The sequence below is a fragment of the Mustela nigripes genome, chromosome X, assembly GCF_022355385.1.
Source record: "Mustela nigripes isolate SB6536 chromosome X, MUSNIG.SB6536, whole genome shotgun sequence".
Classification (NCBI taxonomy): domain Eukaryota; kingdom Metazoa; phylum Chordata; class Mammalia; order Carnivora; family Mustelidae; genus Mustela; species Mustela nigripes.
Window position 1 is genome coordinate 83763330 of NC_081575.1, and position 26005 is coordinate 83789334.

General features: G+C 42.0%; 1 protein-coding gene across 4 annotated transcripts in view; it reads right to left on the reverse strand.

The window, feature by feature from the left end:
- Positions 1-1555: 1555 nt before the first annotated feature.
- ZNF674 (zinc finger protein 674) overlaps positions 1556-26005 on the reverse strand; it is a 30099-nt gene continuing 5649 nt past the window's right edge. For all 4 annotated transcript variants that reach the window (XM_059384782.1, XM_059384781.1, XM_059384780.1 and 1 more), the window contains exons 5-7: positions 24897-25023; positions 24500-24595; positions 1556-4471 (exon numbers count right to left, since the gene is read on the reverse strand). In XM_059384782.1, coding sequence (XP_059240765.1) covers positions 2982-4471; positions 24500-24595; positions 24897-25023 — 1713 coding nt within the window. In that variant the 3' untranslated portion in view covers positions 1556-2981. The remainder of the gene's footprint in view (positions 4472-24499; positions 24596-24896; positions 25024-26005) is intronic.

Below are 26005 nucleotides of genomic sequence, written 5' to 3' on the forward strand. Positions count from 1 at the left end.
CAGACAGAGATCACAAGTAGGCAGAGAGGCAGGCAGAGAGACAGAGGAAGGGAAGCAGGCTCCCTGCTGAGCAGAGAGCCGGATGCGAGGCTCGATCCCAGGACCCTGAGATCATGACCTGAGCCGATGGCAGAGGCTTTAACCCACTGAGCCACCCAGGTGCCCCTCATCTTGTATTTTCTTGTTTCTATTATTCAGTTATTTTAAAGACCATGACTGGGGGCACCTGGGTGGCTCAGTCACTTGGGCGTCTGCCTTTGGCTTGGGTCATGATCCCAGAGTCCTGGGATCAAGCCCCAAATCAGGCTCCCTGCTCAGCAGAGAGCCTGCTTTTCCCTCTCCCTCTGCCTGCCACTCTGCCTGCTTGTGCTCTCTCTCAGTCAAATAAATAAATAGATAAGATCTTAAAAATACAAACAAACCATGACTTGTGTTTCCTGTCTGAATTACTTGGGGGGTCTGTTTCTACTGTCTACATTTTTCTTGACTCTGGATGTGCTTGGCAATTTTCTGCCAAATACCACGGTGTGTGAGAAATCGTATAAACTCTAGATGAGCTCTAGTTCCTGATGGGCGGTTATATAAATTACCTTGATTCAGTTAGCTAGTGAGCTAATTCAAGTTGGAGTATCAATCTTTTAAAGCTCTGGTATATATTTACCTCTTCCTAATTCCTCAAGTCCTTCAGAGATTCTAGCTGGGGGTCTTGTGGTATTTACCAGGGCCCTTCACCGCTGGTGGGATCTGAAGTCCACGTTAGATCATCTTGGTACATGGTCTGCTGAAAGCTCTCCTCGGTACCTCAGGCACGTGGCTGTTGTGCATCTCTCTCATAATTTATCTTATGCCATTTACTGGTCTGCTCCTTATGGGAAACAAAGCTCTACTGGGCTTACTTTTCTTCACTTCTCTTGTCTCCAAAGTTTTGCCACTCAGGTCCTACTGTCTTAGCTCAGAGTTCCCTCAGGTCCTAGAAGCCAGCTGCCATTCTTTGGCCCATGGGTTTCCTCAACATGGCTGCTTACCTCATCAGACCAGCAAAGAAAGTTTCTTTCCAGTCTGCTAAGATGGAGTCTCATATGACACACTCATAGGAGCAACATCACACCACTTTTGCCATACTCTATTGTCTAGAAGCAAGTCTCAGTTCTGCCCACACAAGGGGAGAGGATTCCATACGGCACAATTAATTGGAGTCACCTGGAAAGTGCCTGATAACAGGACAAGAAGGAAAGGAAGTAATGTGAGCAAGTAACATTCACAGATATCACAGTGAAATAAGCTTTATATTTGTTTGGTGTCAGTGGTCAGTTTTGTCTCATTACTTGTGCTATCTTTGACCATTCAGTACATCTCATCTGTGAAAATCTGTTAGCTGATAACTTATGTCACAGGACTTGATGAACTATGGAGGTATTTTTATTTTTATTTAAAAATCTCATATAGATAATAAAATCACAGGATACCCATTCTCAACATGCAAATATATTCTCAAAACCAAAGGCAAAGCTGAAAGGGAAAATGGATGGGAAGGAAGAATCCAGTATACACAGGATTACTGTAAATAATTTATTGGCAGTTTCTGGAGACTGTGCTCAAAACATTTAAAAACCGATTTCCCAACACCCAAATGATAATTTGCTTAATAATTTGGTATATTTCCTTCCTAGCTTTTTGTTCTATGTGTCTACTACCTACATACACACATCTAAATAGATATAAATACAAATAATATATTTGCACATAATTTTACTCATCATAAGGTTGCCATATTTCTACCACTCAGAATCACTGATACAATGGTGCATATGCTTCCTCTATGTATTTTTTTACACATTAACCATATATTGTTTTATAACCCATTTTTAAAAAATTTAACAGATTACCACAAACATTTCCCCAAATCCTCAAACATAATAAAGAAAAGATGATTCTTAATTGGTCCATATTATCAATTGGCTATTATAGGATATTCATTTGTTTTTCAACTTAAATAATATTGCTCTTACAGGAGATACTCTGAAAATTAAAAATCTCTTATTGTGTCACCATAAAGTGATTACTCTTTCTTAAAAGACAAAGAGTATTAAATTCTAAGCACTGCTTCTAAGCAAGGTGAGCCTTCTCTGTAAGGGATGTGCATTTTTGCACTTAAGATGATGAGTAACATGTATAAGATCTTTTCGAGCCCCTTTGTTCCAGGGATCCCGATGATTCATCCTCTCTCACGCTATTTAAGGGAGCAACTTTTCTATTTAAGAAGTAACATGGGGGAGTTTGCCCCAGCTGGGATTAATGGTTTATGCTCTGTACTGTTCTTTCAAAAATGTGATACTCTATTCTACGGTGAACCTCACTTTTTATATTTAAGTGCTTATTTGCAACCTCTGAACCTTTCCCACAAAATATTTGGTGTAGAATATGGAACATGGGGGTGCCTGGGTGGCTCAGTTGGTTGGGTGACTGGCTTGGTTTTGGCTCGGAGCATGATCTCAGGGTCCAGGCTCGGCAGGGAGTCTGCTTGTCCCTCTGCCCCTCCCCCCACTCATGCACATGCTATCTCAAGTAAATAAATAAAATCTTTTTAAAAATTATGGAACATGTTTCTTTCATAATTGCTAACACGGTTTTCTAAACTCATTCAATTCTTAGTTCTTCCTAAGCATAAATACCCTGACAGGCAATGACATTTAAATTCTTTCTCAAGGTAATCTCACATCAATACACTCACAATTTTGCCACCTTGGAATTCTCTGATATATAATATTCCACTCACAGGTAAGAATTCTGGGTAAAAATCTGATCACATTTACTGCATGCTCCTGGAATTATGCTTTTGTACCATTTTTATATCAAGGTACATTAAATAATATCTTAAGAGTTTCCGACATTCTTGGCATTTATAAGGTTACTGACCGGGATGAATGGATACATAATGAGATATAACGAATAGTGACATTATCTCACGCTCAAGTGTCTTACTAGGTTTTATCTCCTGTGTGGCTTCTCTGATGTTTAATGAGAGTTGACTTCCCACTAAAGGCTTTTCCACAGTCCCTGCATTCATAGGGTTTTTCTCCCGTATGAGTTCTGTGATGTACAATGAGAGTTGATTTCACACTAAAGGCTTTCCCACATTCACTGCATTCGTAGGGTTTTTCCCCTGTGTGTATTCTCTGATGTTTAATGAGAGTTGACTTCCTACTGAAAGCCTTCCCACAGTTACTGCATTTGTAGGGCCTTTCTCCTGTATGAATTCTCTCATGTTTTATCAGCGGTGACTTCTCGCTGAAGGCTTTCCCACACTCATTGCATTTATAGGGTTTCTCTCCTGTGTGAGTTCTGTGATGTACGATGAGGGTTGACTTTTCACCAAACGCTTTCCCACATCTTCTGCATTCATAAGGCTTCTCTCCTGTATGAGTTCTATGATGGACAGAGAGGTGTGATTTCCCACTGAAAGTCTTCCCGCATATGCTGCATTTGTAAGGTTTCTCTCCTGTATGAATCCTCTGATGAACAGAGAGGTGTGACTTTCCCCTGAAGCTTTTTCCACATTTACTGCATTCATAAGGTTTCTCTTTTGTATGAGACCTCTGGTGTTTAATGGGGTTGGCTTTCTCGTCAAAGATCTTCCTGTGTTTATTGCACTCAGGTTTCTCACCCTTGTGAGTCCTTGGATGCATAAGGCTGGACTTACCACAGCGAATTCCTTCACAAAATGCTTGTCTAAGGTGTGTTTTCTCATGTCTAATAAGGTGATAGGAACTCTTAAAGGCTTTTGCACATTCACCACATACAAATGGTTTCTCGGCTGTGTGAGTTCGCTTGTGTTTAATCAGAGTCGACTTCTGGATGAAGGTTTTCCCACATTCACTGCACTCATAGGGCTTCTCCCCTGTGTGAGTTCTCTGGTGAGCAATGAGGGTTGACTTCTGGCTGAAGGCTTTTGCACATTCAAAGCATTCATAAGGTTTCTCTCCTGTGTGAGTTCTCTGATGTACTACAAGGTTTGCTTTCTGGATAAACACTTTACCGCATTCAGCACACTCATTGAGTTTCTCCTTAGTTTGAAATCTTTGGGTTTTATTAAGTGCTTGCTTCTGATGGAGGGTTCTTTTATGTTGATTAGGCTCAAAAAATTTCTCTGCAGGTTGAGCATTATTGAGATTAGAATGGAAGCATAATTTCCAATGCACCTGACGTTCACCATCTTTCTTTCTTACATAGCTTCTATTTTGACAAAGAAAGTTTAAATTGTGTTTTGAACACCTTCCCCAGGAACAATATTTAGGGAGTCTTTGTCTTATAAAAATAAAGTCTGTGTTTGGATACACGATTTTCCTCAAGGTTGTGAATTCTTGGCCACTTTGATCCTTCTGTGCTTCCTTGTCTGCTAATGCAGCTTGCCACTGAGGTTGGTCTCGGCTTTCCTTGTGGTCGTCTATCTGGTCATCAACTTTCCAGAATTCTAGAAGAAAAATGCAAGGAACTCTTCAAACTTGTAAACATTTCTACTACAATGTTATGGGATAAAATTAGTTCATAAATGTCTTGCTATGAACTCCTATCAACAGGCTATGAGCTGATGTGGGTGGGCTCCCTCAGTGCCTCACTAGCGCCACCTCCTCTGACTGTAAACACAAGGAAATGCTGGCCCACATTTAACAAAAGTAATTTAATACACAGTCAAGCTCAAAACCAAGAAAAGTATTAGGTGTCAAAAGTGAAGCAGAAATTGAAAGCGATGAGGTGAAGAGAAACTGAAGCTTGAGGATGTGCAGTAAAATCCAGACCAAAGGGTAAAAATGCCAGGAAACTGGTATGTAATTCCCACTTACAGCTGGAATCACAAGGGGCTTCCATGTTTGCTAATGGGGAGTTAGAAAGACTCTCCACTGGTCAAGGAAACTGGAAAGAAAGGTTTTATATATAAGAAAGCAAAAGCCTAGTAATGTAACTCAATCTGAAAACATCATAGTTATAGTACAGAGGCCCACAAGCTGAAAAACTAACATAAAAATTGGTCCTATTATTCACTGATTCCTAGCAGTAGCAAACTTGAAAGATATATTCTTATGTTTTTATAGCTAAGGACTCACAGAACTTCTATGGAAAACCAATTCTCACTGAAGAGTTCACAGTAAAATAATTTAGATGAACCATCTTGAGAGATACTCAGCAGATACATTTAAAGATGCCCCATTCCTAGAACTGTAGCTGACAGAACAATCTAGAGTTTATAATTTCAAATACTCAAAGAAATAGCGTAAGATCTATATTATGGGGTTAAAAAAAGGAACATTTGAGAAAAGAAACATGTAAATGGAAAATATAGGCATTGTTGAAACTCTAAATAGAGAGGTTGAACGGTAGAATAGTCACAGATTAAGAGATTTAATGAATCAGATGACAGATCTTAGGAAATCAGCCAGAATGTAACATACAGAGCTAAAAAAATGGAAATATGGTAAGACAAATAGAAAAACGTAAGTTCCAACACAGATTTTAATATAAAAATCCAAATGCAAAGAAGAGAGAGAAAGCTCCAGGGGCAATATGCCAAGGAAAGGATTAATAGAGCAGCCCTGAGACTACCATACTTAGGCTAGCCTGGGATGCTTGGGTGGCTCAGTTGGTTAAGCGACTGCCTTCAGCACGGGTCATAATCCTGGAGTCCCAGGATCGTGTCCCACACTGGGCTCCCTGCTCAGCAGGTCCCTCTGACCTTCTCCCCTCTCATGCTCTCTCTCACATAAATAAATAAAATCTTTAAAAGAAAAATAAGAAGAAGAAAGGCTAGCCTGCAAGGTTGGGCCTTGGCTGACATCTGGGAATTTGGAGTTCAGGAATGTCTCCACCATTCCCTAACGGATAACGCTGCTTGTACAAACCATACGATTTATGCTGAACATTTCCTTTCCTTCCGTGAGTCTGGAGTTTTGGTATGTGCCATGCAGAGTAACCAAGGTTTCTGAGTTTCTAATGGGCTTCTGTGCACACACATGTTATTGCATTTTCTCTGCTGGGAGAAGTGTGCCCTGTGTGACCCTAGATGGGAGGGAGGGAGCACAAGGAATCCTGTACATGGATTCATTCAGATTCTGCTGGTGTCTTTTCCCCTTGTGTTCCAGTAGACTATCTTTACTACATTGCTGTAATAAAGCATAGCTGTAGATACAATGATATGTGGAGTCCCAAGAGTCCTTCTCAAAAATTTCTAAATTTGGTAATGGTCACAGGGATGCCTGAGTTGGGCAATATTTGAAGAGACAATGACTGATAGTTTTCTAGATGGAAGAAAGGTACATCCTACCACTGAATGTCCAGAGTCCTGAGTGTGGTCAATAAAAGGAAAATTGAATCTGGGCATAGTTTAGTGGAATGACAAGAGTTTTAAGTCAGAAAGTAAGTATGGAAAGCTACCATGGAGACATTTCTTAAATCACCTATAGAGAAACAATGAGATCAACATTAGATTTCATCAGCAAGGAGCCAAAAGATTAAACAATGTATTCAAAGTCCTGAGAGAAGCTTGATGTCATCTTAGAACTCTATCCCCAGATAAATTATCTCAAAGAAAGACGATAAAATAAAAGTGGTTTTGGACAAGAAAAGGTAGGGAACTTACCACACCACAAAGCCTGGCTAACAATAATGCTTGATACTTAAATTTTTCAGGAGGAAAATAACCAAAGGGAAAAAGTTGGGGAGGGGGTTAAAAATGCAATAAGGGCAGGAAAAAAGAGGTAAAGAGAGGGCACCTAGGTGGCTCAGTAGGTTGGGTATCCGACTCTTGATTTTGGTTTGGGTCACGGGGAGCCCCGTGTTGGGCTCTGTACTCAGCATGGAGTCTGCTTGGGATTTGCTCCCTCTCCCTCTGCCCCTACCCCTGCTTGCTCTCTCGCTCTCTCTAAAATAAAGTCTTCTAAAAAAAGAGGTAAAGAAAAAGCAGGATATGTAGAAAATACAAGAAATACTAACATAGTAATGGCACAATATATATTAACCCCATTCATTAAAGGGCAACCATATTAAATTATACTTTTGTTTTTTAAAAATATTTTATTTATTTGCCAGAGAGAGACACAGCAAGAGAGAGAACACAAGCAGGGGGAGTGGGAGAGGGAGAGCAGGCTTCCTGCTGAGCAGGGAGCCCAATGCGGGGCTTGATCCCAGAACCCTGAGATCATGACCTGAGCTGAAGGCAGACGCTTAATGACTAGCCACCCAGGTGCCCCAAATTGTATTTTTCAAAATCAGCTTTATGTTTTCCAAAGACAATTAAAGCAAAATGAGAGAGAAATATTGAAAATAAAATTATGGAAAGAGATGTACTGGTACTTAATAACCAAAACACAGGTGGTAAAACAATGCTTATGTTACATAAAACAGATTGACCTTGATGCCAAAAGCAAATAAGGACAGAATAGGAGTATATTTTAAAGCAATTTCGCTTAAATAGATGCAAAACTTTTTTTAGAAGATTTTATTTGCAACACGGGACTCAAACCTACAACCCTGAGATCAAGAGTCACATACTCCAGTGACTGGGCCGGGCAGGTCCCCAAACGGATGAAGAACTCTTAAATATACAAGGCAAATTGATTCTATGGAATAACATCCAGTGATGTTGAAAAGGTACATAACCTACTATGTATTCCACTTGTAGTTCTACCACAGGAAGTTCTGCCCGTGTGAGCCAGGGTACATGTCCAAGAATGGCAACAATTCTAGGGAACAACGAAGTTCTCAGTAATGGAGGTGCAGACTGATGGACTGCAACGGTCAGATGGCGGAATGTTATACCAGAGTTAAAATGAATGAACTACATGTAATGTATCAGTATAGATAAGACTCAAAGGGCAATGCTGAATACAGAAAGAAAGTCTTAGAAAGAACCTTATAGTTGAAGTCCGCTATTCTGACTACAGATACAAATACATGTTCTGCAAGTATAAAAACTTGGGTGAGAAGGATACTCACAATTCATAATTCTGTTTGCCTGGGAGTGAATAAGGGCAACAGGCCTCAGGAGAGGAAAAGGGGCTTCACCTTTATTTGTAAACCTCTAATTCTACAGTTAAAAAAAATACCACCACCAAGTATCAAAATATTGACATTTGCTAATTCTGGGAGGTAAGTACAAGGGTATTAGTTACGATGATGACTTTCTGTACCTTTCTGTAGTTTTAAGAGAAATGCCCTAAGGCAGGACTTCTGGAAAGGCAGTGAGGATCTCAGTAAATCTCCCCCATGGAAATACTGGCAAAATTATCAATATTCATCCTTTCAAGACTCCGGAAACTGATCAAAAGCATACAACAAATTAAGAAGCATTTACTCAAAAAGAACCAGTGAACCTGGGTGAGAACAGCCAAATCTGTGGTGTCTCACTTGGCACTACTCACCTCTTCTCACCCAAGCCACTAGCTCTCCAGGTCTGGCCCATAAGCGGTGAAAACTGATGGTCTCACAGGCAGCGCGGGGCTGTCCTGTTCTGGATCTCCACCAAAGCCCCATCCGCACATCTGCTGTGCCATCTGACCTAACTTGAAGCTAAGCTCTAAGAAGGAAAGGACACGATAGGGGAACGCAAAGCCACATGAAGAAACGAAGAGCACCAGTAAAGGTAGCGGGCAAGTGAGTGCTCACACAGCAGTCCTGGCTCCTGGCTCAAGTCCAGGAATTCAGCTTTTGGAATGTTCCCTATATTGATGACTATTTTGCCTGCTTGGGGGCACCGGACACCTGTTGCTCTTCTGGGAGCCTAGATGCCTGATCATTAGAGGCTGATTTGAAGATGATGATTTTCTGACCCAAGGTGCCTGTTTTTACTGGGTTACCTTGGAATCTTCCACAAAGTGAAAAAGGATTTTAAAAACAAAACAAAACAAAAACCAGTCTTGCCACTTAGACCTGAAATGTAGCCGTCTAGCTCTTCAGCATCTTGGCTCTGCACTAGAAAGGAGCCTAAGCCTGTGGGGATTTATCTCCTACCCCAATGCCCAGCAATACTGGTGAAAAGGATCCCATATCAGGGCACATGGAGAAATGTCAGAGGGCATGAGATAAAGGGTGAAGGGAGAAGTGTACAGACAGAAAAAAAATTGATACCAGGTATCAATGATCAGAATATATTCAGAGCCCTCAAAAGGAACACTGAAAATCAGAAGACAATGGTGTAATGCCTTCAAAAGTCTACGGGAAAGAAATGTCCATCCTAGAACTCTACCCCAAGCTCAGCTCTCCAACTAGGACAAGGATAACAAACATGTCTAGATATTAAAAAAAAATCTCAAAAAATTTATCTCCCCTAGACCTATATTCTTTCTTAGCTAGGTACTGGAAGAAGGCTCCAGTGACATGTGGAAGAAGGCATGGCATAAAGCAAATGGGGAAATCCAACGATGCAGAAAGTAGAGGAAATCCCCAGAATAATGGGGAGGGATGTAAGGAGAAGTCACCCAGAAGGGAGACGGTCAAATGGCTCCGCACAAACTCGGGGGCGTGAACTGATGGAACACCTGCTAGCTGGGGAGCCACTCAGAGTCACTCTCGACAGCTGGATAAGGGAGTATTAGAGTTGAACTGGCGGTAAGGACATAGAGAAAGAAGCAAATGGAAGAAACAAAACAATTATTAACCAAAAGAAACAAAAAGTTATGCAGTAAAGCTAAATGAATCCTAGATTACTGCATGGCTCAACTGTGTCCAGTGTTTACATAGTCATAATGCCATAAACAGCAGTCCTGTTGGAAACTGTATTTGGGGTATAATCGTACTGGGAATATTGGGGAACCAAAAGTCTCTGTGTGTGAGTATGTGTGTGAGTGGCGGGAGCAATGAGGTGAGCTAAGTCTCAATCTTCTGCAGCAGAAAATTCTGTATAATTATTTGAAGATACAGTAAATTATAGTGATACAAAAAAAAAAAAACCTGCCTATCCTCCACTCATTAAAAAACAAATTATCGTGGGGTGCCTGGTTGGCTCAGTCATTAGAACGTGTGACTCTTGAGCTCAGGGTCGTGAGTTCAAGCCCCATGAGTTGGGTGTGGAGCCTACTTAAACAACAAAAAACCCAAATTATTGTTACCTTTGAAGTTGATGTGCCCACTGCATTTTCTTTCTTCTCAGGTCATCACTATTCTGAATTTTATGTTTATATGCCTTTGACTTTTCTTATAGTTTTATCACATTTATTTTATTCTTTAAACCTTGGCCATGATTTACTTTGACAAAATCAAATCTATTTTTCTTTTCATCAAGGGAATCCTGCCATAAGTCAGTAAATTAGAAATATTAAACAAAACATAATTGGCTAAAAAAATGACTAGAACTGGCAGAAGAGGTACAAAACATGAATAAATCAGCAATTATTTTAAAAATAGTAAAATATATTCTGTGATCAAAAGTCTTGCCCTAAAAAAGGGCATCCTATCTAGATATTTTTGTAGATGATATCACCTCACAAGAACAGGTATATATCAGTCAATACAGTTTCAGGAAGTAGAAAAAGAAGGAAAAGTACCCAGTATGTTTTATGCAGCCCATATAACTGTGTATAGCAGAGTAAGAGGACAGCACAAGGAAAGGAACTCTAAGCTCCTTTTCCTTTCTAAACATCAATGCAAAACTTTTAAACATGAGGAGACCAACTTCAATGAATTAAAAAAAAATCCTTCACAACTAATTAGAGTTTAGCACAGGAATGCAAGAACAGTTCAATATCAGAAACTCTAGTAATATAATCCATGCCATTAACAGATCAAAGGAGAAAAAATTATCTTCTCAATAGATGTGGAAAAGAAGCATTTGAGAAAATACAGCATCCATTCATGATTTTTTAAAAGATTTTATTTATTTATTTGAGAGAGAGGGAGAGCAAGCGATCACGTGAGCAGGAGAGGAGCAGAGGCAGAGGGACAAGCAGACTCTGCACTGAGTACAGACCCCAATGTGAGCTTGATCTCATGACCTCGAGATCATGATCTGAGCTGAAATCAAGAGTCAGATGCTTAACCAACTGAGCCACCCAGGCACCTCTCACAATTTTTGAGAAAGTCTTAGCAAACTAGGAATATAAAAGAAGCTTTTGGTGAAAGGGAGCCTTCAAAAATACCGAAGCAAATCCACTTAAGGAGGAGTTGGAGAAGCTCTCTCATCTCTCTGTGCCTCAGTTTTCTCATCTATAAAATGAGGATCACAACTAGCCTAGTTAATAGAGTTGATCAGAGGATTAAGTATGTACGATGTATCCAGAACGCAGGAAGCATTCAGATACTGCCTATCATTATTTTACTGTCACTGTCCCACTATTTTCATTAAAATCAGAAACAAATAAGGAATTCATTATCACTGCATCTATTAAACACTACACTATAGGCCCTGACTAACATAAGAAAAAGAAAGAAAATGTGTAATTGTTTTTCTTAACTTTTAATTTAAATCACAGTTAACATTAGTGTAGTATTAATTTCAGGAGAATTTAGTGATTCATCACTTACATACAACACCCAGTGCTCATCCCAACAAATGCCCTCCTTAAACCCCATCAACCATCTAGCCCATCGCCCCTCTCACATCCCCTCCAGTAACCCTCAGTTTGTTCTCTATAGTTAAGAGTCTCTTATGGTTCGCCTTCCCCTCTTTTTCTTTCCCTTCCCCTGTGTTCATCTGTTTTGTTTCTTAAGTTCCATATATGAGTGAAATCATATGGTATCTGTCTTTCTCCGACTGACTCGTTTCACTTTGCATAATACACTCTAGCTCCATCCATGTCATTGCAAGAGTTCATTTTTTTGATGGCTGAGTAGGATTCCATTGTACATACCACCTTTTCTTTGTCCACTCATCAGTTGATGGGAAAATATATAATTGGAAAGGAAAGGACAAGATTGTTTTTATGAAGAGAAGTGTTTACACAGAAGACTCAAGGGAGGGCACCTGGGTGGCTCAGTGGGTTAGGCCTCTGCCTTCAGCTCGGGTCATGATCTCAGGGTCCTGGGATTGAGTCCTGCATCAGGTTCTCCGCTTAGCAGGGAGCCTCCTTCCCCCTCCTGCTCTCTGCCTGCCTCTCTGCCTACTTGTGATCTCTCTCTGTCAAATAAACAAATAAAACCTTTAAAAAAAAGACTCAAGAGAATCTAAAAACTATGATTATTAAGAAAAACATCTAGAAAGGTTTCTGTTCATAAATATAAACATCACTAGCATTCTCATGTACCAGTATTTACCAGTTAGAAACTGTCATAGGGAAAAAAAAGATCCCATTCATAACTGCTATAACAACTAAGAGATATCTAAAAAGATGTGCAAGCACTTCCTGAAGACAAATTCAAAACACTACTGAATGGCAGAAAAGAGAAGCTGAGTTAAGAGTTCACTGATGGGAAAATTCAATAGTGTCGAGATGCCAATCCTCAGCCCACTCCCAGCTCGTCTCTAAACACAGTGCAATTGCATTAGAGATCCCAAACAGGGTTTTCCATAAACTTGAGAAACTAATCCTAAAATTCCTATATGGATGACCAATGAGTCAAAGGAGATAAGGGGGAGCATCCGACCAGCTATTACTAACATCAGTAATGTAAGAATGGTGGAGCAGCTGACGTTTATATCACATTCACTAAGTGCCAAGCAGTTTTCAGAGCTTCGCATTTTTTTTAACTCATTAGAATAATGATAGTGGCAGAACGACAAACAGACCAATAGAACAAAATAGAGAGCCCGGGCACAGACCCATGCCTCTGAGGAACTTGACCTCTGACTGAGGCATCACATACCATGGTGGAAAGAGTTCCATATGTGGCATGATACGAGTGGGTGTCATGTGGTGAAAAAAGGTGAACTAAGGGCTCCTTCCTCATGAGTTACATAAAAACAAATTCCAGGCAGATTGTAAGAAAGTAAAAAAGCAAAATTTTCCAGTGTTAGAAGAATACTATGTGACAATATCTTTATGACTGCAACCCAAAAAAAAAAAAATATTTCAATTTACAAAAAAGCACCAACTAATGAAAAACTGATAAATCTGATTACATTATAATAAAAACTTCTCAAAAAACGCCATCAATAACCCAAACTAAGATACTGACTATACACAAAATTGCAATCTAGAATATACAAAGAAGTCATTTAAATCAATAAAAAAAGACAAACACCCCAACAAAAAAACCAAGGATATGAAGAGTGAAGCCACAGAGAAGGAAATCCAAACAGTCAATGCCATTTAAATGATAAATACCTTTACTAGAATGGAAAATGGAAATTACAATAAGATACCAATTCACACTTAACAGATTACTAAAATGGAAAGAGTGTGCTCACACTACAATTTTATATATAGAGTGGAAACACTGCCATCAGTGCAAAAAGTTCTACTGGGCGGCACTTGTCTAAATCACGCCCTGTCTGTACTAACAGTTCGGCCACATAAAGTTGCTGCTTCCTGTTCCAAACCTCAAGTTGCAGACATTTCAGAAAGCTCTGTCTGCCCACCCAGCTGCAACCCATGCTCTTAGGGAATTGGTTTAACATGGTATTAAAACCCATGTAAAGCAACGTGACTATAATTAATAATACTGTATCATGTATTTGAAAGCTGCTAAGAGAGTAAATCTTAAAAATTCTCATCACAAGAAAAAAAAAAAGCCCACTCTTTTTATTTCAAAGGCTGGTAATACAATTCTACCAAGCGCTACTCCAGTCCAGAGCCCCTTGCAGAACCTAACAGGAGCAGGTCAAAACCACTTCATGTCCCTCAGCACTAACATATACCTCAAGAGGTTAAGATCAAAGAAGCTTCCGGGAGAGCTGTGGCAAAACCATAACCTTTTCTCTCTCCGACATTACGGGTGGGAGGAGTATATCCATCTGACCCTGAGTCTAGTAAGGACTTCAAGTAGACAATGTGCTTGACACATGTTGGCTAGAGTTTGGGGGACACAGAGGACTTGGCACCTAGTTTGCTCCTAGAAAACCTATAAGTGTTGGTGGGCTCAGGCAGTCCGTGGCAGCAAAGAGGTTGCATAGGGGCTAAAGAGATCAAGGTGCTGGACACGTATGGATGACACACAGACACACAGACACAAACTACAGGGCTGATGTGGCCCCTTAGGATGTGAACAGGGCCGGATTACTCTGGAAAGAGGACTTCCTGCTAGCATCAAGGTAACCTCAGCAAAGAGAGACTGGAGGTGTGCCATGGGGCTGGAGGTTTGCTAAATGGGGAGGAGATACGCTAAATGCCTTGCTGGAGTAGAGACACTGCCTATAAGGAGAAAATTGCAATCAGGGCCCTAGCCAAGGCATCTCCAGGAAACCACAAAAGTGCCAAGGACAGGAAGAAGAATTGGTCTTTGGAATGTGCTGTGTGCAGAGGGCACCAATAGCAGATTACATGTTTATCAGTCAGGTCAAACGATTTTTGTCCTTTGTACCTCCTTCCTTCCTCACTTGCTTCAGCCAGGGATCCAGGGAGCCAGAGATGGCCTAGTTGTGGAGTGGGGGACGAGGAGAAGGGAGAAGAGCTAGTGAGGAGAGTAAAGAAAGAAAAAGCTGAGCATGCTTCTTTTGCCACGAAAACTGCTCACCCAAAGCAATGAAGGAGGCACTGGCTGGGGGAGAGATTTCCCTTTCAATGAAGTTCACAGTTTTCACTATTACATGTCATTGGACCTTTAAAATGAGAATGAGGCTACCAGGGACCCTCAGACATTAAAAGGAGAGTAAAAGAATATTATGAACACTTTATGCTAAGAAATTTGACAACTTAGGTGAAACAGACAAACCCCTTGAAAGACACAAATGACCAAAGCTCATTCAGGAAGAAATAGTATGAATAAACCAATATCCGTTAAATAAATTGAAACTATAGTTTAAAGCCTTTCCACAAAGAAAACTCCAGGCCCAGATGACTTCACTGGGGAATTCTACTGCGAATTTAAGGAACAAAGCATACCAACTTCTATTCAAATTCTTCCGATGAACTGAAGAGGGAAGAAATCCTTCCCAGCTCATTCTATGACTTCGTTATCTTTTTTAAAAAAGATTTTATTTATTTATTTGTGAGAGAGAGAGCAAGCAAGCATGAGAGGGGTAAGGTCAGAGGGAGAAGCAAAATCTTCCCCTGATGTGGGACTCGATCCTGGGACTCCAGGATCACGACCTGAGCTGAAGGTAATTGCTCAACCAACTGAGCCACCCAGGCACCCATGGCTTCATTATCTTGATTGTGGTAATGGATTTATGTGTGCACATGTCAAAACTGACCAGGTTGTACAACATAAAGATGTGCAATTTCTTATATACCACAGTAAAGGGGTGAAAACAGCTAAAGTAGTAGTACTCGAGACAGTCAAAGATTTCCCAATGCTTACATTAGAAAAGGAAGCATTCAAAGCAATTACCTAAGCTTCTACCGTATGAAACCAGGAAAGGAAAAAATTCAATTCAAACTAGCAGAAGGACAAAAATAACAAAGATAAAAGCAAGAAGGAATAAAACCAAGGTTTTCATTACTGGCCACAATGGAGGAGATCTACCACAGCCTCTCTCTCCTATTGATTCTTGCAGTGAATAACTCTGGACAAAATACATAAAGCAACTTCTTGAGGATTCTGAAAAAATAAACAATGCCGGCACTCTGAGGGGGAGTCGAAAGGTAGAGAAGCAGCTCATACAGTGGGTTTCCTTTTTGTCCCCCCTCATATTTTTGCAAGACTCTGTCCCCATGGCATATGAACTCATCCAAGGGTTATATGTGCAGGGGTAAGGAAAGCCTTACACCAAATCTTTAAGAACTGAACTAAACTAAGATTTAAACAGCTCCAGGGAGGCCTGGGTGGCTCAGTTGGTTAAGCACCTGCCTTCAGCTCAGGTCATGATCCCAGGGTTTTGGGATCAAGTCCCACATTGGATTCCTTGCTTGGTGGGGAGCCTGTTTCTCCCTCTGCCTGCCGTTCCCCCTGCTCGTGCTCTCTCTCTGACAAATAAATGAGTAAAGTCTCTAAAAATAATAATAATAAAAATTATTATTATTATAATAAAACCCACAGCTCAAGTCTGAGAGTAACACTGGAGTGACAAATGCATGAGACAGGCCCAACGCAGGACAGCAAAGTCTTTGATAATTGCACAAAGACTTAAATCACCACTCAAATCTCAAACTAACCCTTGAATGGTGCATACACAGGAAAGATCCAAACAAGCATGGCAAAGTCTTTGAAAACTGAACTGAATGGAATTAACACCCAAAGAAGGGGAGATAAAATTGGTGGTCTGAATCTAACCAGGTGTATTACGTAGTAAACAAAAGTTAAAAACAAAACCATCTCCATTATTCAAGATAGAATCCAAAATTATTCAATGTAACAACCAACCAGCAAAGTATGACCAATTATTAAGGGAAAACACAATCAACTGATGCCAATCCTGAGATCACTCAGGTACTAGAATTATCAAAGACATTTAAGCAACAATTACAACTAAGCTCTATGAGATAAAGGTAAATACATTTGAAATAAAAGGATAAATAGAAATTCTCAAGATTACAGAAACTGTAAAGAAGAAATTGAAAATTTAGAACTAAAAGACACAATTATCTGAAATTAGAAAACCAACTCATGGGATGGGCTTAGGAGAATGACAATGACAGAGGCAAGAGTCAATGAACTTGGAGTTAAGCTGACAAAGATGATCCAACCTGCCAACCAGCAGAACAGTGAGGAAAAAGACTGGGAAAAACAAAAGAAAGGAACAACAGTATCAGATACCTATAGGACAATATCAAAAGGTCCAATATTCATGTCATTAGAGTTCTCAAACGAAGAGACTAGTGTAGAAAAAAAAAGATTGAAAGAAGTAATGGCCAAAAAATTTCCAAATTTGGGGGCACCTCGGTGGCTCAGTTGGTTAGGCATCTGCCTTCAGCTCAGGTCATGATCCTAGGGTCCTGGGATCAAGCCCCACATCAGGCTCCCTGCTCAGCAGGAAGTCTGCTTGTCCCTCTTCCTCTGAAGACCCCATCCCCACTTGTGCTCTCTTTTTAGCTTTCTCACTCTCTCTCAAATAAATAAAATCTTAAAAAAAAATACTTAAAAAAAAATTTAAAGTCTCCAAATTTGGAGAAAGACATAAATTTACAGATTCAAGAAGCTCAGCACAGGGGCACCTGGGTGGCTCAATCGGTTGGGTGTCTGACTCTTGGTTTCAGCTTAGGTGATGATCTCTGGGTCACGGGATCCAGCTCTACACTGGGCCCTCTGCTCAGCCAGAGTCTGCTTGTCCCTCTCCCTCTGCTCCCCCTGCTCCCTCTCTCTAATGAATAAATAAAATCTTACAAAAAAAGAAAAAAGAAGAAGCTCAGCACCCCAGAAAAAAATATAATCAAATTGCTGGAAAGGAAACAAAACAAAACAATGAACTGCATATGAGGAAACAATGATCCAAATGACTGTGAAGTTATCAGAAACAACGGAGGCCAAAAGATAATGGAACATATTCTTTTGTTGTTTTCAGAATTTTATTTAAGAGAGGGAGGGTGGGATAGGGCAGAGGGAGAGAGAGAATCTGAAGCAGACTCCATGCCCAGCACAGAGTGCCGTGTGGGGCTTGATCTCACAACCCCAAGATCATGACCTCAGCCGAAATAAAAAGTCAGACACTTAACTGAGCCATTGAGGCACACTGATAAAGGAACATCTTAAAAATACTATAGGTGAAGAAATGTCAACAGAATTCTATATCCAGCAAAAAATATCCTTCAAGAATGAAGATAAAATTTAAAAATTCACACAAATGAAAGTGAAGAGATATTGTCACCAGTAGATCTGTTATAAGAGGAATGATGGATCTTCAGAGTGAAGGGAAATAATATCAGAGGGAAGCACAGAACTTCGGGAATAAATAAAGAGCAGCAGAAAGCATAAAATATCTGCATAAGCCTAACATTATTTTTCTCCTTTTGAAGTCTTTAAGATACATACGGTAGTTGGAAGCAAAAATTATAACATTGTCTAGGGGGGTTAAAATGTATGTAGATATATAATGCACTTGAAAACTATAACAAAGAGAAGATAAGGTAAAGGGACCTATATTAAAACTTCCACATATTGTTTGAAATGTTAAAACATAAGCCTGAGTAGCCAGGAGGAACTGCATGGTGTGTGGTCCCGAAGGCTCCATTAACTCTAACCCTGGGGCAAGGACCATCTCCAAGCCTGGTGAGGGCTGCCTTCCTGCCCCCTCTGGACCCTCCTCCCCCAGGCTGCTTCCCAGGATGAGGAGGCATGGCCCAGGCTCCTCTGAGCTGCTGGCTGCTGCTAAACCTGCCAGAATCTGTTGCCATAGCAACCTGCTAAGTTACCAAGGCTCCCCAGTGGGACGTCCTTGGAGCAGCTGGTAACATTTGAATACAGACAGTGTGTTAGCTACCAGTACTATATCAGTGTGAAAGTTCCCAATTGTGGGAATCCTGGTTTTTAGAAAATATACAGTGATGTGTTATGGATGAAGGGATATTGGACCTCCAGTCTTCAATGGTTCAGAAAAGTCTATTTAAATATATGCCTATAGATAACAGACAGACATGGACACAGGACACAGCAAAGCAAACAGGGCAAAATGCAACCCGCTGGTGAATCTGGGCAGAATCAACAGGAGTCTTTGGAATTGATTTTGAACTTTTCTGTAAATTTTAAACTGTATCAAAACTGAAAGTTAGGAAAACAACAAAGCAAACTAAAATACATGTCTAAGCAGACTATAAAAGGTTAACTATGTATCTTAATCCCTAGAGCAACTATTGAACTAAAACAATGAGATATTGACAAAAAGTAAATGTATTAAAAAGAGAATAAATTACAAGTGTACGTCCCATACAAAACTACAATATCACTGAGATAGATTTTAAAAGACCTAAATAAATAGATATATCATGTTCATAAATTGGAAGGCTCAATATTGTTAGCATTTCAATAATCCAGATTCAGTGCAATCCCAAACAAAATCCCCGGAGGTTATTATGTAGGAACTGACAAGCTGATTCTAAAATTCATATGAAACTCTTTAAGGATCTAAAATAGCCAAAATGTTATGAAAAGGAAGAACAAAGCTAGAGGAGTCACACCACCTGATTTGAACACTTAACGTAAGGCTACAGTAATTAAGAAGTGTTAAAAAAAAAAAAAGAAGTGTGGTACAGACCAACACAGATGTGTTCAACTGTTATCAACAAGTGGACCAAGGTAAACCGATAGAGGAAATACAGTATTTTCAAAAATGCTGCTGGAGTAATTGAATATGTTTAGGCGAAAAGAAAGAACACTGATCTTTACCTCACATCAGGTAAAACATACTTCTCTCATTATGTGCATTGGCCTAAATATAAGAGCTAAAATTGTAAATCTTCTGATTTAAATCATATGAGAAACTCTGTTACCATGGATTAGAATGAGAATTGTTTAACAGGGCACAAAAGGCATGGATCATAAAAGCAAAGCTTGACAAACTGGGCATTATCAAAATAAAGCATGTCTTTTTTTTGAAAGATCCTATTAAGATAAAAAACAAGCCACAGCCTGGGAGTAAATGCACAGAAAACACATAGGTGCTAAAGGACCTGCATGCAGAATATATAAAGAACTCGGAACCATTTGATAGTAACAAAAATGGCAAAATGTTACCACAGACAGTTCACCCAAGACATAGAGATGGGAAATAAGCACTGAAAAGATGATGAACATTAGTTAGAAAGACTAACAGTACTCATAACACCAAGTGCCAGGAACGATGCAAAACACCTAGAACTCTTGCACTGTTGATGGTCGACACGAATGGTATAGCCATGCTGGGAAATGGTGTGGTGAGGTCCCGTGAAGTGAAACATATGTTCACTATATGACCGAGTAATCCCTGTCTGGGTATTTACCCAAGAAGATAAATACGTATCCATACAAACATCTGGACATGAAATTTCATACCAGTTTCTTTCATAATAATGAAAAATTCAAAAAATTCAAATATGCATGAACTGCTTAGTGAATAAACAAATACAATGTAATTTACCTTTGAAAAGGAAAAAAAATGCTAATATATCTTAAACATGGATGAACCTAAAAAAGCATCAAGTAAAAGAAGCAAGACACATGAAGTTTTTTTACTATAAAATGCATTTATACGGTAATGTAGAAAGAATAAAACTAGAAGAATAGAAACGAGAAGAATCCAAACCCAAATCCCAGATATGGGAGTGAGAAAGAATTTTTAATTACAAAGGGGCACAAGGTGATGCTTTAAGGGAATGAAGAGGTCCAGTATGTTGATGGTGTTGGTGGTTACATGACTAAATCTTTGTCAAATCTATAGAACTATACACCTAACAAAGGTGAAGTTCAGGATACATAAATCACACCTCCATAAACCTCACTTAAAAAAAGAACAGTCATTATCTGCATAAATACATAATGAAAATATGTGAAAGATATGTATATTTAATTAAAACATTATTGTATACAACCAAATACCATATGCTGCTATTTATGAATTTCCTTTTATTAAAATATCTATTAAGCATTAAGACTAAACAACATTAAAAAGTTGTGACCTCTAGTTAATGATTTGCCTGTGGAAGTATTTAGGGGTGAAGTGTACCGATCTCTGAAACTTACTACGAAAGTTGTCACAAAAAGAAAGGACTGATGAAAACACAGAGGAATTAGTACTTAGAAGACAAAGCAAATACAGAAAAACGGTCACTGTAGAATCTAGGGGGAATTCTGTGGGTGTTCAAGCTATAATTCTTTCACTTGTCCGCTGTGAACATTTTTGTAATAGAGTGTTGGGGGGAAAGCCTAGATAAAGAATAGCAAAGTAAGGGGCCCGTGGGAGACTCAGTCATTAAGTGTCTGTCTTTGGCTCAGGTCATGATCCCAGGCTCCTGGGATCAAGCCCCGCATCTGGCTACCTGCTCTGTGGGAAGCCTGCTTCTCCCTCTCCCACTCCCCTGCTTGTATTCCCTCTCTCACTGTGTCTTTCTCTGTCAAGTAAATAAATAAATAAAATCTTAAAAAAAAAAGAATAGCAAAGTAAACCCAAAATATGTAGAAAAAAAGAAATAGAGGTAAAAGGAGAAGTGAGCAAAACAGAAAACAGAAGACAGGGAAAATTCAGAAAGGCAAAGACTTTTCTGTGAAAAGCTCAACAACATTTTGATGGACTTCAGACTTCACAGTACATGTGAAGTACTGTGAATCTCACTACATGGGTTTAGACAAATCGGATTACTACAGTGAGGCCACTCCTGGGACTAACTATTCCTAGAATATTTCTTTTATTTCAGAAGAACCAGAGAATTTTTTAAAAGATCTACTGAGAGAAAGAGAGAAGGAGAGACAGAGAGACAGAGAGACGGAGAGGGAGCAGAGGGTAGGGCAGAGGGAGACGAGTGGACTCCCCGCTGAGTGGAGAGCCCAATGCAGGGCTCGAGCCCTGGATACCCAGATCACCACCTGAGCCAAAATCAAGAGTCACACACCCAACCAGCTGAGACACTCAAATGTCCCATCAGAACAACCAGGGAATTCCTGGGACCTGCCAGAAATTTCTTCCAGGGCCCAGGGGAAGAGGCAGTCTGATGTAGCTTAAAGTCTGGAGGAATGAGAGAAGAGAAAAAGCTTTCCGGTAGTGAGTCCACCTGCTCCCATGGTCTCATCCCACCTGCCCCCATGCTCCTGGGTGAGGCCTGGCTGTGTCTCTTGAGCCTTTGGACCCTTCCCAGGGGATATTTAAACCAGTGCATCCTACATGGCCATGGGCGTCAGACTATCTGCAGTGTGACTCACAGTGCACAGAATCAGAACCACCCTGGGGCTTTCTGGAACAATTACCATAGGATGGGGCCTAACTGTGAGGATCCTGAGAGGTTCACAGGTCACTACATGAATGCCTTGGGTTAACAAAGATGGTGGTAAGACCTATTTTATCATCAACAATAGAATCAGTGGTAACATCTCCGGAAATCTCCTGGGGGCCAGGCACCCTTTTTTGGTGCTTTACTTCATCCCCTCATTAAATTCTGGCAATCTCACAAGTTCTAGCATGAGCCCCATTCTATAAACAGGCAAAGGGGCTCTGAGGCGAGTGTGCAGAGGGACAGCTAGAGAGTGAAGATACCAGAAATGCAATCTGGGCTGTGGCTCCAAAGCCAGAGCTAGTGACCGCCAGCTGTGGATGAATGCTGAACCTCCGTGCTCGGCCCTCCTCCAGAAGGGAAGATTATCTATCGAATGTCCCACCAGAGCATCGTAGGTAAGATGCAGGCGTTCTCTCTAGGGTTTTGTGTTCTAGGCAGAGAATAAGCCACAGACACTTAGGTAGGTTTAAAAACAGTTACCAGGGGCACTTGGGTGGCTTGGTCATTAAGTGTCTGCCTTCAGCTCAGGTCATGGTCCTGGGGTCCTGGGATGGAGCCCCGTGTCGGGTTCTCTGCCAAGCAGGAAGCCTGCTTCTCCCTCTCCCACTCCCCCTGCTTGTGTTTCCTCCCTCGCTGTGTCTCTCTCTGTCAAATAAATGGCTCAGTCATTGGGCATCTGCTTTCGGTTCAGGTCATGACCCTGGCGACCTAGGATTGGGCCCTGCGTCAGGTCCGATGAGAAGCTTGCTTCTCTGTCTCCCACTTCCCCTGCTTGTGTGCCCTCTCTCGCTGTCTCTCTCTGTCAAATAGATAAATAAAATCTTTTTAAAAAGATTTTATTTATTCATTCATTTGTCAGAGAGAGAGCATACAAGCAGGCAGAGGGGCAGGCAGAGGCAGAGAGAAAAGCAGGCTCCCCGCCGAGCAAGGAGCCCAATTCGGGACTCAATCCCAGGACCCTGGGATCATGACCTGAGCCAAAGGCAGCAGCTTAACTGACAGAGCCACCCAGGCATCCCAAATAAAATCTTTTAAAATAATAAGAATTAAAAAATTTAAAGTTACCAAATGGAATGCCGAAATAGAAGCTTAGCTCTGTTACTTCCACATTAATGTAACCAACAGAGAAACTACAAATAACTTAACAAGCCTTGTGAAGAGCTGAGAAGGCCAAGGTGTACTTGAGATAAATCCTGACTTTTCATAGGGGGAGTTAACTAGCAATCTCCAGAAATGTAGGTGTGAAGGGATTCCCAGGACCTAGGAGGTGGCCATCCACAGAATGACAAAGAGAAACCCTGAGAAGAGGCAGAACTTGGAGGTGGGGTTGGGAATGTGCTGACAGGACACCAAACGCAGGGACAGCTCCTTCCGACATATGCGGTTACTGGACTCAATGACTGTGCCTCTGACCTGGCGCTTCCTCCTTCTAGGTCACCACTGAACTGAGAAGGAGACTCAGCCACTTCGATTCCTGAAAACCCTGGAGGTAGGAAAAGGCAGGCCACGAGCAGAGCAGCAATGCTGACAAATCTGAACAAGGCAGTGGATATGGGGTTGATGGAGCATGAAGAGGACACTGTTTCCCCAAACAATCATGGGAGAGGCCGGTGCAAGCAAGCCCAGGTAAGCCCCAAGAGAAATAGGGTACATGGTCCGGCGAAGGCGGGCTCTAGGGAAGCCCTCCAGGGTGGGCGCCCAGAGTGGCCGCCGTAATGATGCCAGAAGACGAGGAGGACAGGTGTGTGAGGGTGTGTGGATCCCCACAAGGGGCCCAGAGCCAAACCAACCAAACCCACGAATGAGGAACGAGTTGCAGTGTCCAGGACAGAGGCAGTGCTCGCTGGAGCAGGCCGCCTGGGAGGAATGTCCTCTCTGGATCCCTTGTGTTCTGAGTAAAGACAGAGATGACATGGAAGACAGAACAGGTGAGTGGGAGGGAGGCGGTATGGTAAGAGCAGGAAGCTGATGACAGGTAGAGTGGAGCTACAGTTACAAGAGACAGAGGGACTGAGAAGCGGGGACTCGATCCCATGAAGGATGATGCTGTGGAGCACGACAGGAGCGCAGAGAGAGCATGGGGGCTGCCCGGCCCGGCCAAGCTGGAGGCCGCCAGCAAAGCTTTTGGTCTCCACCACCTCCAGCAAGCCAGGCAAGATGACTTCCCGAGGCTGAAGAGGAACCCCAGCGTCAGCTGTAAAGGGCCCACAGGATGGCACATAAAGAGGACGTGTCACACTGACACCACATCTCTTCTGAGGAAAGGGCAAATGCCCAAGGAAGGAAAACACCCTCAAGGCTTCCAGAAAGAAGAGGGAGCAGGAAAGGAACACCAGGATTTGGAAATGGGATCTGAACAGCAGTGGCGGCCATGCGGTTGGAACCCCAAGAAGGACAAGGGGGCTGCAGAAGGGTGCTGGGCGGGGGCATCATGTGGATACCATGGTGGCTGGTTTCTGTGAACCCAAGTCATGTCCCCGAGCCTAGGGGCTTTGAGAAGCACTCCCAGGCCTGCCCCTGACACCCAGCTCCTGCTGACCTTCTAGGTCCCCGGCCCTGGCCCAACAGGCCCTGTGCATGCTCACCTGGATGGTTCCGGGCTGGCGGCTCTCCCTCTGCCCCCATGGCCTCTTCTACTTGTCCCGGTCTCAAGACCTCATCTGGTTTGGTAATAAGGTATCCTGAAGAAGGAAAAGGACACAGGACGTCATTAGTAATGCCGGAGGTGTTCTGGAACCAAGACCCAGCCTTGCCAACCGAGACAGTCTGGCCTTGGTGCGGCCCCATGAGGACGGCTCTGTGCCCCTCAGTGCAGAACATTCGCCAAGAGGATGAGAGCAAGACACCCCGGGTGGGACTGCAACTTCCTAGTGGTGAACCCGAGGCCCCGGCTCATTCTGGGCTTCAGAGGCCCCAGAGCAGGTAGCAGCTGAGGTGAGCCGAATGCATGTGTCCCGGTCACCCTGCACAGCCATCCCTCACCCACAGACACCAGGTGGCTGTAGTTCTCCAGCATGACATCTCTGTAGAGGTTCCTCTGAGCGGAGTCCAGTTGCTGCCACTCCTCCAGGGTAAAGTCCACGAATACATCCCTGAAGGTCAAGGATTCCTGCAACGGCACATTCTGTATGAGCCCGGAGTGCTGGGATCGGGGAGCGGGACACTGTGTCCCATCCACAGTCTTCTACACATGGCAGAGATTCAATCCGGCGTCCACCCCAGAAGACCCCGGACAGTGGAGGACAGACTGGCTTACCTCAGAGTGGAAGGTCACTTGCCCAGGGTCACAAAGCAAGGAAAGAGGGATGAAAATGCATGTGTTCTGCATTCTACGTCCACGTTTCTCAACACGACACTGCCCTGCCTTTCTTGACACAACTGTTCCCTGCTGTTCCCTGCCCAATTTGAGACCATGTAGTGTATGGAATGCTTCTGTCACCTACATTATTTTAAACTTTATAAAGAAACAGAAAAGGTGGTAAAGATATCTTCCTCCAGAAATGCAATCTCAGCTCACTGACTGAACACCAACCAAGCTGCTAAGTCCAGAGAATATCAAGATTGATAAAAAGAGACACCTTTTCTGAACTGAAGGTGTGTCCGTCTGGTAGAGAAATACCAAGTTTAGAAATGCACACAGGAAAGGGACAGAGGGCAGGAGGGCCGGCTACCTGTCCTCTAAGGGCAACGGGAGGGGCAGTATAGGGAAAAGAGAATAGAAAGAAGTCAGTTTTGCTCGGGGCAGGCAGAGAAGGCCTCGCAGAGGACAGAGAGCTAGGACAACAGTTATAAACACAGCTCTTCAGTCAGGACTGTGAGGAGACAGAAAATATATCCTAGTCTTGGCTCTAGGTCCCTGTTGCAGAGCCCCCCAAACCCTTACAAGTCCCCACGTGAGAAGAATACAAGGAGCATCTCATGTTCTTACGAGGAGACTAGAGGTGCACGGCAGGGGCTGGGGACCAGAAAGGCCAAGACATGACTAGAAACTCTGGATTTTCAGCCCCACCACCTTCTCCAGAGATGGAAGAGGGGCTAGAAATGGAGTTGACAACCGATCATTGTTGCGTTATGAAGCTGCCATAAAATCC